Source organism: Elgaria multicarinata, chromosome 11 (genome assembly GCF_023053635.1).
Source record: "Elgaria multicarinata webbii isolate HBS135686 ecotype San Diego chromosome 11, rElgMul1.1.pri, whole genome shotgun sequence".
In the NCBI taxonomy this organism is placed as follows: domain Eukaryota; kingdom Metazoa; phylum Chordata; class Lepidosauria; order Squamata; family Anguidae; genus Elgaria; species Elgaria multicarinata.
The window spans coordinates 7,987,526-7,999,370 of NC_086181.1; the positions used below are offsets into that span (position 1 = coordinate 7,987,526).

The 11,845-nt window shown below is 40.1% G+C and overlaps 1 protein-coding gene across 1 annotated transcript; it reads right to left on the bottom strand.

The window, feature by feature from the left end:
- Window positions 1-358: 358 nt before the first annotated feature.
- Window positions 359-11,552, bottom strand: LOC134407059 (keratin, type I cytoskeletal 24-like). Its single transcript, XM_063138808.1, has 8 exons — window positions 10,936-11,552; window positions 9,644-9,726; window positions 8,243-8,399; window positions 5,620-5,781; window positions 4,826-4,951; window positions 3,722-3,936; window positions 1,970-2,004; window positions 359-713 (listed from the first exon to the last, which is right to left on the bottom strand). The coding sequence occupies exons 1-8, from the start codon at window positions 11,458-11,460 to the stop codon at window positions 610-612; spliced, it is 1,407 nt and encodes a 468-aa protein (XP_062994878.1). The 5' UTR covers window positions 11,461-11,552; the 3' UTR covers window positions 359-609.
- Between the last annotated feature and the right edge of the window lie 293 nt (window positions 11,553-11,845).

Consider the following 11,845-nt stretch of genomic DNA (forward strand, 5'->3'; position numbering starts at 1 on the left):
TGGTTCCTTGTTATCTGTGCAGATGAATCTCAAATTGAGAGCCTTGTTCAATTCTTTGTGACACATGTAGTCTAGATTTATATTCCCAGTGCTGCCTTCTTCACCTTTACTTGCCCCTTGGTTTTTAGTAATAGGGTAAGCTAAAAATCCAGGTATCCATCCATCCGTCTGATATACAATTAGTGTATATAAATGGCAGTAGCAATCAGAATTATGGTTAATATTCATTAGTAACATGTAAGCAGGCTAATATAAGCATGGTGCTATAACTTCAGCTTTTTTAAAAATAATAATCAGCAAGTCATGAAGTATGCCGAGAACATATTCAGAGTTGAAAATATAATATTCGGAAGTCAGGTTTAATTTGCAGCAGTAAGAAAGTTTATTGCAATTGCAGCAGTAAACAGAATGTAGTTCTCAGTACTTATAAAAGATTACACCTCCTTAAAAAGTAGAAGAAAGCATATTGTGGATTTTTTTTCTCTAGGGCCCTTATTTGCAAGAAGCTACTATGCTGTAATTGATTCCGGTTCCAGGAGGTATTTTTCTACTTGGGTTCTCCCTTGCTGGCAAGCGTTGAAGGGTTCCCTATTGTGTTTTCAACACAGCTCACTTAGTTGCCCTTTCTTCAACTGATTTCACTTGAGAAGAGACTACTTTGCCGTCCACCATTTCTTCAACAATGGTCTTCACCACCCTGGTTTTGGTAGGTTCTGATAGGAAGAAAATATGACAGTGTTAACCATTAATAATATCAATAATAACAATCCACTACTTAATCAGTAAAATAAAGTGGATTCAAGTGCCCTATTTTCCCATCATAAAATGATGTCTTGTGTGTGGAAAACTGCTAGTTTTCAATTGGAGGAGGGCCTTTTATATACCGCTTTCATAGTGGAATATGGTGTAGATTGAGCCCCAAGCTCTTACATTTTATGTCATCATCCAATATAATGGGACTTCAAGACAACTGTCATGTGAATATGTAGTTAGTCTCTGGTTAATGGTACCATATTATAACCAAGTTGGGTCCAGGATATGAAATAACAGATGGATATGGGCAATATCCTTGTTTGGACTGTTTGGTGTTGGTGCATTAGATAAGTAATTTTTACTACTAGTAATTGTCATAATTAGGGCAATATTCCCACCCATCTCAGATTTTCCTTTTCACTAATTCATTAATTTTAGAATTCCATGTATAGTGTAATGGTTATTCTCCCTAACTCTTCATTTGGAACTATGCATTTGATTTTTCTGTAAATTCAACGGAATTGCACAAATGAATGCAATTTACTAAAGAAATATAATCTAACCTAAAAAAAGTTTTACTTTTTTAAAAAATCTCAAGCCAATTCTGCAAAAGTGTAAATATTATTAAAACTAGCCTATTAATATCTTTTTAAAAACATTTCTGAAAAATGTGGCAATGGTGAGTGACAATTAGTTTTATGCCTAAGTAGCCCTTAAGGTAGTATTTCCCAGTAATATTTTACTATTACTCTTTTCTAGTAATATTCTAATCTAGAAAATGGTTCTTAAACTGAAGTGAAAGTTGCTTAAGCTTGTATGAATTTAGTTTACTATGATAGTCCTTAAGCCGTTAATCAAGCTAATTGCGCCCCTTGACTTCAGTGCCTCTGGGCTGACACCTGCCTCATGCATCCGCTACTTGTGGCAGCTTGCCATCCCAGTTCTGAGCAGCCTCTATACTTATCAGGAGAAAGTGGGGGGGGGGGAGCAGGCGACAATAGCAGTGGGAGGGGAAAAGCCAAAGGCTTAAAATCCCAGTTCAGGAGACACAGGTCTGATGTGGCTCACAGACCACTTGTGGAGTCACAGGACAGTAAAAAACAAACCCCTATACTTCACTGCTGTGGAAATGGAACTGATTCACGTGATTTTCAGATTTGTGTCTTGCATTTATAAATACGAAGCAAAAGCAATAAACTTCTGAAATTGTCCTTACCTCTGACATGAACTTTTGTCTCATATGAACGGAAACTGTGAAAAAGGGACACAACAGTGTTTGTTAATTCTATTATACTGCTGATGGAAATCCTTTTAAAGAAAAAGGGAATGTTCCCAAGAGGATTTAGGTTTCAGTAAAAGGAGTCAGTCCCATTGTCTGGCAAGTGATGTGGCTCATATTTCTGATGGAGGCTTTGTAAAATATTTGAAGTAAACTAGATGAATTGGATAATGTAATTCAGCAGATCATAGTTTTGACATCTTCTCAAAAGTTACAATTAGAACACTGTTTTATCTAGAACTCCTCATTTGTGGATGTTGTTGATGTGATCTAGACAACCAGAGAGGGTGAGCCATTTACATTCAAATGAGAATCTTTTACTTTGTACTGTGGGTATTCTGCAAGCATTGTTATTACCTATCTTGATACTAGAGACCAGCTGATATCTTTATGTGTGGCGTTTTGCATTTAAAACACTAGGAGCACATTTGTCAGTCACACAGAATGCTTCCTCATACATACAAAACTTGGGGTGGGGAGCACAACTGATGTTTAATGTTTGCTTCTAAGGTTTTTAAACCTGTTGGTTCAAAGTAAAACGTATTGCTACTTTTGGTTTATGTATCTTTCTGGTTACACAGTAAATGAAAATGCCGGTTTAGTCTGCTTTAACTACTTAGGAACTACTAATAATAGTTCCTAAGTTTAACTACTTAGGAACTACTACTAATAATAACAATACAATATTTAAAAGAAGAGAACATTCATACAAAAACACAGTAAAACTAAAATTGTAACAAAACAAACAAAACAAAACCGGTTTTGCAAAATAATCCTATGCATGTTTACTCAATAATAAGACCTACTGTGTCTAATGAGGCTTGCTCCCTAGTACGTACAGTTAAGCTTACAGCCTTAAATTTACTGTTTATTGCTAGGGTGGCTGCACCAAGGATAAAAAACTTACTGCTTTCAGCCCTTCAGATAAAGCTCTAACAGATCAGAACTGATCCATCTACCATGCAAACCAGCCCTCTGCCTTGGTTTAGGCATCAAACTACCAGCTGCCGGAATGAAGCCATATAATTCATGGGATGGATCTACAGTTTTCCCTTCTTCCGAAGGAAGAAACTTCTTCCAACAGAAGAAGTCCTTCCATCGGAGGAAGGGAACCTCTGAATCCAATTCCATGTAGTTACAAACTTGATTTACAACATAGGCCAAAGCTAGACCTAAGGTTTATCCCAGGATTGTCCTGGGGTCAAACCTGTTCATCTAAGTGCCACACAGGGCATACAGCACTCAGGCAGGGATGAACCCGGGATGATCCTGGGATAAACATTAGGTCTAGCTACAGCCATAAAGAGAGCCCTGTAGGATCAGACCAAAAGCTTATCCAGCATCTTTCCATACAGCAGCCAACGATATTTCTGTGGGAAAGCCACAAGCCCTCTGCTGTTGCTGTTCCCCAGCAATTGGTAGTCTGAAGCATGCTGCCTGTTTCTGGAGTTGGTACATAGCCATCCCTACTAGTACTTACTGATATCCTTATTGTCCAAAGTTTTGCCTAATTCCCTTTTAAAGCCATCTAAGTTAGTGGCCGTCACCGCATCCTATGGGGGCAGCTTCCAAGGTTCTAACCATGCACTAAAGAAGCACTTCCTTCTGTCTGCCCTGGATCTCCCATTGTGGATGACCCTCAGTAGATGACCATTGCTGCCACCCTTAATTTTTAGACCATTTGCTTACCTTTCCCCATCTAGCAGGCGTCGGTATGTTTCAATCTCCATTTCCAGTCTGGTCTTAATGCCCAATAGTTGTTGATACTCTGAATTTTGGCATTCTGTTTCAGACCTGATCTGCTGTAGCTGTTCCTCCAGGCTGCTAACTTGATGCTGTAACTGTGAAAGTTGACTGCTGTAGTTCCCCTCTGTTTCTGCCAAGGTGCCTTCCAGAGAGGCTTTCTGTTGGTGAGAGAAATAATCCAAGGGAGTCTCAGCATTAAGTTTATTTATTTATTTATTAAAAACCAGGTTGAATGAATGAATGAATATATATATATATATATATATATATATATATATATATATATATATATAATGTGTTCCTGTAGTTTGCTAGACATGTGTAGAATTTAGTTTCTTGTGCAGTTTGGCATCATTACAGCCTTTGATAAAACGGAATGATAATGTATGTCAATCCTATGGCACAATCTTGTAAACAAGCTAACACAAGTTACTAGCCAGCAAAAATAAGAATAAATAAAAATTAAAAAATACTAGCCTGCTAAGAGCCTAGCAGCAGGTGTTTCCCTGCTGGCCATGAAGGCAGGAAAAAACCCCTCTCCTCAGCTAGCGAGGCCATGCAAGCTATTAGCTTCTTAGTCAGGGAAGCAATATGTGACTTCTACCAAGTGGTTTGGAGGAGGAAGAGATGGATGGATGGATGGATGGATCGCCACCATATCTGTTAGGTCTCTATGCTGGTTGTGGAGGTGGGGAACCCTCCTCTCTGTAGCCAATGTGGAAATGCTGGCTTACTAGCCTTTTAGTAGGCTAGTAAAAAGTGACAGCTTTTCAAATACAGTCTGTCCTATGACAGGCCTGTTTTCTGTTAAGGAAGACACATCCATGGCCACTCTATTGCGCTCTTAGATTCTGGAGCCTGCAATGTTTTTGCTTTGGAGTTTGTACTCCATTTGTAGTTGTAGGTGTTTAAGTTCTCCTTAGCCTCTGAATTAGAAAACATATTTTCCTTAAAATGGCATTTATCTCAAGTTCTTTCTTCAAAGGAAACTCCTCCTGCAGACGCTGCCTTTCCTGCTGTTCAAGGATAAGAAAGCAAGATACGAACCTTAGCCAGAAGGGACTGTAGCTCAATTTCCAGTGACTGAAAAGAGCGTTTTAGTTCTATTAACTCATTCCTGGCTGAGTTTACAGCACCGGCGTCATCGTAGATCTGCTGCTGCAGTGGTTGGCTCTGAGGAGGAAAATCAATAAAATGTAACTTGACAAAAGGGTTTTCCCCCGTTGTTATAAAGTATGCTTCTGTCATGATAACAGACTTATTTTGTCCAGTATTGCAGGTTATCACTATAGTCTATAAGATTATCACTATAATCTTTTTACTATAATCTAAAGATGTGCTATACAAGAGAAATGTACAATTGATAAGATCGAATAAGCTAACTAGATAGTCTGAATCTAGTTTAACATACAGAGCACTTCTCCCAGTATAAGCTCCCTCACCTTTTTAAGATTCTCAAATGCCCACATTCTCTTCCGTGATCTGTATGTTAAACAAGTAAAATCAACCAAGTACTGGAGTATGGTCTTTTCAATACTAATATTGAATTTAAAACTCTGTAGTACAAGCATGTACATGTCTACTCAGAAGTTCATTAAATTCAGTGGGGCTCGTCCCCAGATAAACATGTACAGGATTGCAGCATTAGTTTTGAAAATTGGTTAAGATATAGAGGGTAGACCACAGGCCACTGTAAGGGAATCGTAACATTAAAAAGTCTATGCCATTTAGGTCAGGTATCCGTTTTTTTGTTTATAAATCTTCAATTGCACAGAATAGCAGCAGAGATTACAAGTAAAATGCATTGTACAGAATTTACTTTCAGCAGTTGTTCGTCTTACCATTTTGTTGAATTGTTCTTCAGCCTCTCTGCGATTCTGTTCCGCGAGGTCTTCATATTGCGCTCTCATGTCATTCAGTAGCTTCGTCAAGTCAACCCCCGGAGCAGCATTCATTTCCACTGTGACATCGCCTGTAGAGCTGCTTCTCAGTAAGGTAATTTCCTGGGCAAGAATATTAGATGCAAGTTATTTGAGGTGTAGAACCTGTCTAAAGTCCAGAAGCAGTGGTCTTTAAACTATTTACTCTAGAACACCCTTCCGTAACTGGGTGCCCTCCAGATGTTTTGGAGTATAATTCCCAGTATTTCTGACCATTGGTCGGGGCTGATGGGAGATCAATTATAAAACATCGGGGGGAGGGGACCGGGGGGGGGGAAGGCTGCTCTAGAAAGTAATTTGCTGAATTCCATTTATTTATTTATTTATTTATTTATTTATTGTACTTATATACCACTCCCATAGCCAGGGCTCTCTGGGTGGTTTACAGAAATGTAAACCGCCATTTACATTACCATTTTTCCATGTTAAAATCATACTAACAATTGCCTTCTTAAGGCACATCTAAACATTATTGCGTAGGGCCACATACCCATAGTTACTCTGCAGTCAGTGGATTGGATGCTTTTAAACTTGTTAAAATCAATGAGATTTGTTAGTCATAACTAATTTAATGGATGAATTTCTTGATTTCAATGGGTCTCCTTTAAGAATAGCTGAAATCAACCACCAGGGAATGGTTAAAAAAGAGAAAGTCTAAATTTCTTCTTTTTTTTAACCCCCCTACATGGGAGTGGGGGGATTTCAGCATGAAACCAGGAGCGGGGAGCAGCTTAAATCCCCCCTTTGAAATCGCTATGGTCCTAAACTGAGGGTGCGGGTGCCTACGCAGCGGTAATCATGCATACACGGGCAGCTGTGCTAGCGAGGAGAAGCCAAGGAGTTTTTTTTTTTTTAAAAGGATTGTTTTATGGTTAACCATATCATGTCTTTGTAAGTGGGAAAATCAGCATTTTTTTTAGAAATTGGTAAACAATTATTCTAAATACTCTATTTGTTGGAAATGGTCCCAGGACAAATACAACAGAGAAAACTATTTCCATCTCATTAATGGAAGCTAGCCTTAGGGCCTGGGAAGCTCTGGAATGGATCCATTCATCCTGCCTGGCTCCCAAGAACCTACCACGCACAAAGGTTCTAAGCATGGTTAATTCCAGTAGCACCCATTTCCACTGTAGTCTAGATATACCAATTTCATCTTACATGTTGAAGTGTAAGATGATGAAACTTGCTTGGGGGAATCCCAGCCTGAACTGTGCTGCCCAGCCCTTATTTATTTTGTGTCATGACATTGGACCACACAGACGGTATTCAATAGATGTTAGAAGAGAGTAAACTATTCATCAAGCCAGGTTATGACACAAGCTAAACTCTTTAATAAGGGTGCATTTTCCTGCTATGCTCAGGTGGTTCCCCCCACCCCACTCCATAATGGTATAACAAATGTGAACAAGGACTGAAGGTGAGCAACAGAACTGTGTACGAAATATATTGTACTTTCTGTTCAATGATGGAGCCATAATCTTATACTGGAAATATAAACAAACCTAACTGATGAATGTGGGTGAAAAATGTAATCAGTGTGTTGTGCCTATCTCAGCCCACTTTCCCAACTGTTTCGGTTGAACAAGCTCACAACCCTTACGCTGGGCCACTTTGCACGTCATGGTGGCAATTCCTGTATTGTTTAACCCAGGAATTGCCAGGGATGAGCAGAGAATGCAAGCCAAGTGCTCATCGTTTCCACTTTTAATCAACAACCCAGGAATGCCCCATTCCTGGGTTGTTTCATGATGTCCAAAGTGGGAAACTCTGGATTGTTTATGTGTTAAACAACCCAAGGCTAACCCAACAATTGCCCATCATTCCTTCGTTCCTTGGTTGTTGATTAAAACCGGAAACAATGAGAGCACAACTTGCATGCGCTGCTCATCCCCGGCATTCAGAGTTAAATAACCCAGGAACTGGGTCTACATCTTGGGGATAGGTGGATTATAAAAACTAAATTAATTGACTCTGTGAGGTATATAAGTCTGAGGATGATTTGCTAAAGTTTACTTAAGTTAATTAGGATTTGAACTTCAGTCTCCCTGTGTCCAAACCATAATTCTGTCCACTGCACTGAACTCCTATCGTGTGTCCCAAAGGTTCACACTGTTCCAGTCTGGACCTCAGAGTAAACCATAATTCAGTGTGATAATGATGAGTCTTATGAGCGTTGTGCTCATATGTGCTTCCCCTCCTTCTGAGCAGCTGCACGATGGAATTTTGCTTCTGTCTCACGTAACTGTAGCTTGTAATGTCATTCAAACTGACAAATTGTGGTTAATGTTAATTTGGTTTGTTGAGAAACATGGTTTTGAGTGAACTGTGCTTAAAGAAAAGTGGAAGCAAAAGCTTCCAACCTCCTTCCAGCTACACTGGAAGCAGAGAGAGGATTATGCGAGTGCAAGGCTCATTGTGGCTTGCTCTCATCATGCTAAAGTAATGACATTTGAACATGGCCTCTCTATTGTCTCTGACTGGATTAGGATGGGGAACGAACTGAAAAGCTGAAGTTCTTTACCTCCTCATGGTTTTTCTTAAGGTATGCCATTTCCTCAGTAAGGCTTTCCAGCTGTGCCTCCAGGTCAGACCGGTTCATGGTCAGGTCATCAAGTACTCTGCGCAGACCATTGATGTCTCCTTCAACACTCTGGCGGAGGAAGAGCTCATTTTCAAATCTGGAAGGGACAAACGAATATATGAATAGATGAAATACGTAGATGTGAAAATGGCTCACTTCAGCTATTTGTAAAGACAAAATGTATGTTCATGGTCAACCTTGGAAAGCATGTCGCAAATGGAAAGGATTGGCATGGACCCTAAGCTAAGCTAAGCTAAGGGAGTACACCGAAGGAAAGCTTCCAATGCTTTCCACCTGACTGCAGCCCCCCTACATGTCAGGGGTCTTCGTAAAACACGTGGGATGGACTGCAGGGGGTTGCTGCAGGGAGGAGGAGGAGGAAGAGGGGGCAGCAAAATTTCCTTTTATGAACTTATCTAAGATACATGAACTTATCTTAGGATCCAAAACCAATTTGGGTGATTCCCTTATCTCCCAGAAACTACCCGAGCCTCATTCTCACAATGTTCAAGAGGCCCCCAATCCTCCAGAGAGGTGTTTTAGGGGTGCAGGTAGTTGTGAAGGAGGGACAAGAAATGTTGCCGCCGTTAACTTCTTAAGGCTACAATCCTGCACTGAATATATTAGGACTTGCCTCGGAGTAAACATGCTACCATTCCTCTGTAAGTTAACTTAGCTTAGGATCTGAGCTTTTATTATAGATGGCCATGAAAATAATATGAAAGTAAGAGCAATCCTTTGACTCCAAGAAAGAAGGATTAATGAGATGTCTGCCTTTCAGACTCTGAGATAATTACAGCACATGATCACTATGACACAATAGATAGGCTATTAGACCTTAGAGATGTGGCTTCAAAATACAGCTCAACACTAGTGTATTCAACAGTTTTAAAAAGTTATTCTAATTCACTGAATCTTGGCAAAAGCAAACAAACATTTGTATTGATATAGATGAGCTGAATACCAGGTAATTACTCTAATCTTATTGTATCTGGCATGAGAGGAGGCAAATGAAGCCCTATTTATTTCTCTGTATAGCTTGTGATTATTATTACCAGTTTTGCCCAGTGTAACTGCAGCTCAATGTAGACATATACATTTAATCATACTTGGAGTATCAATGGGACATAAGCAAGTAATAACTATCTGAAGTCCCATTGATTTCAATAAGTCTACACTAAGCCTGGATCCAAAGGGGACAGTATTATGAAAGGTGGGATTTAGATTTCATACTTGCATGTATGTTCTTTGAGCTTAATGACCTAATGTTGCTGGGTGAGCAGAGCGACTAAAAAACAGTCGTAAACATTTTAAAAGAAAAACATGTTGCATTTAGCTTACTTCAGTCTGAAGTCATCAGCAGCAAGCCTGGCATTGTCAATCTGTAAGACCACATTGGCATTGTCGATGGTCACATTGACTATCTGAAATGAAAAAAGTTGGAAAAAAAAAAAGAATACGGCAACGTTTTGTTTTGTGGCACATTTCCAGATCAACAGTAAATGCATTTATACATAATCAGAGATTGCTAGTAGAGTAACACAGAGAAGAAGCAGTGTCTTACAGTGCAATCCTATCATCTCTACTGAGAAGTAAATCCCATTCAGCTCAGTGGGGTTTAATTCCAAATAAATGGGAATAGTACTGCCTTATTTTCCCCAAAATTTATGTATTTATTGCATTTCTGCATCACCCAATAGCTGAAGCTCTCTGGGCAGTTCACAACAAAATAGACACTGTTTTTCAATATAATTTTGAAAACTTCTCTACCCTAAAATGTGTTGAATATGACAAAGATATGCAATAAAGTTTATTTTAAACAGCAATTTTTCAACTAAAGTACTTGAATTTGAAGTAATGCCTGTTCTGCTAAAATCGAATAACCTTTATGAGAACAAGGTTAATTCATGTTGAGTTCAAGCACTTCTGTTGGATTAATATGTAGATAAGACTCATATCATTAACAGAAATAAATGTCAATGATTTTGAATGTTATAACATGGAAGAATATGACTCATTAGTGTTTTAAATAACTGGGAAATCCATCCCAGTTAAGCAGAGTGATTTAAACCTAAACCATTTTAGTTCCATTATCTTCATACTTCGGTTGTGGATTTGGGCTGTCATACCAAGAATGAGAAATTCTCCTATGTTGGATTTCCCTCCTGACCAGATTGGACACTTTTGGGCAGCGTTAACTGACCACATTGCACTCCTGATATAGACCAGCCTTCCCCAACACTGAGCCCTCCAGATGTTTTGGACTATAACTGCTGGCATTCCTGACCATTGACGATGCTGGCTGGGACTGATGGGAGTTGAAGTCCAACACATCTGGTTAACAGTAAGGAAAGGCTGATAGTGACACTATGGCTCCCAAGAAATAAGACTGATAAAACAGGTAAAACAATTCCTTTGACTGGTCTTCTTTATCCACCTATTGTAGTACAGAAAAGGACAGAACCTTTATCTTATTTTGTATCCCTTATATGTAATGGAGATTCAACTTCACAAATCTCACTGAAGTGAGCAGGTGTCTCTGTGCAGAATCCATTTCTTGCAGTGGGACCTATTCAGGAGACGTTTCCATCCAAAGACTACACAGAATCTGGCCAAACATCTTGTTTTCTCACCTGGTTGCGAAGATCTTCAATTATCTGGTGATATTTGCTGTAATCGCGGGTAACTCCAGGAGCTCCAGGTCCATTTTTCTCATACCAGTGGCGAATTTTACGCTCAAGCTCTGCATTGGCCTCCTCCAAAGAACGCACCTTTTCCAAGTAGTTTGCTAGGCGGCTGTTAAGGTTCTGCATGGTTTCCTTTTCAGCACCAGCCAAAAAGACACTGTCTCCCCCTCCAAAGCCACCGCCAACGCCCATAGTTGAGCTAGAGCGGTAGTTTGCTCCGTAGCCACCTGCCATAGAGGCACTACCGAAGCCGGCCCCACCACCCATGCCGGCTCCACAACCCATGCCGGCTCCGCCACCGAAGCCAGCTCCACCAAAGCCACTGCATACACCCCCTCCATAGCCACTGCCGAACCCTACTAGAGATCCCCCGCCAAAGCCATGCAGACTGCCGCTTGACAGTTTGACACCTCCATCACCCCCTGCAAGGGAAGAAATTCTCCTGGATGCGGTAGAAATCCGAAGAGACATTGTAGCCCAAGTGATGTGTTTGCTAAAATGCAGCTGGCAGAGTCAAAGAACAGGCAGAGCCACAGGACAGACAGCTAGTGTGCGAACGGGACAGTCTTCTCCGTCTTTTATATAGGATCATTAGGGTGTTGCTCTTGTAATTCCTCCTACCTGTGGCAATTTTTTTTTTGTCTACTCAGCTGATGTAAGTTTCAGTCGGTTTTCTCTCTCCCCCTCCTCCCAAGTTAGCTTTTAATTCAACGTGGTGTCCATTTGCAGTTTGATGCCCTAAGGGTGTTTGTTATGCTGAGGGCGGAGTAGGGTGGAACAAAGTTAAAAATTCATTACGATATTGTAATTGCAGATGAGTAATTCTTTTCTTCTTCTCCTAGACCCCAGGCATAAC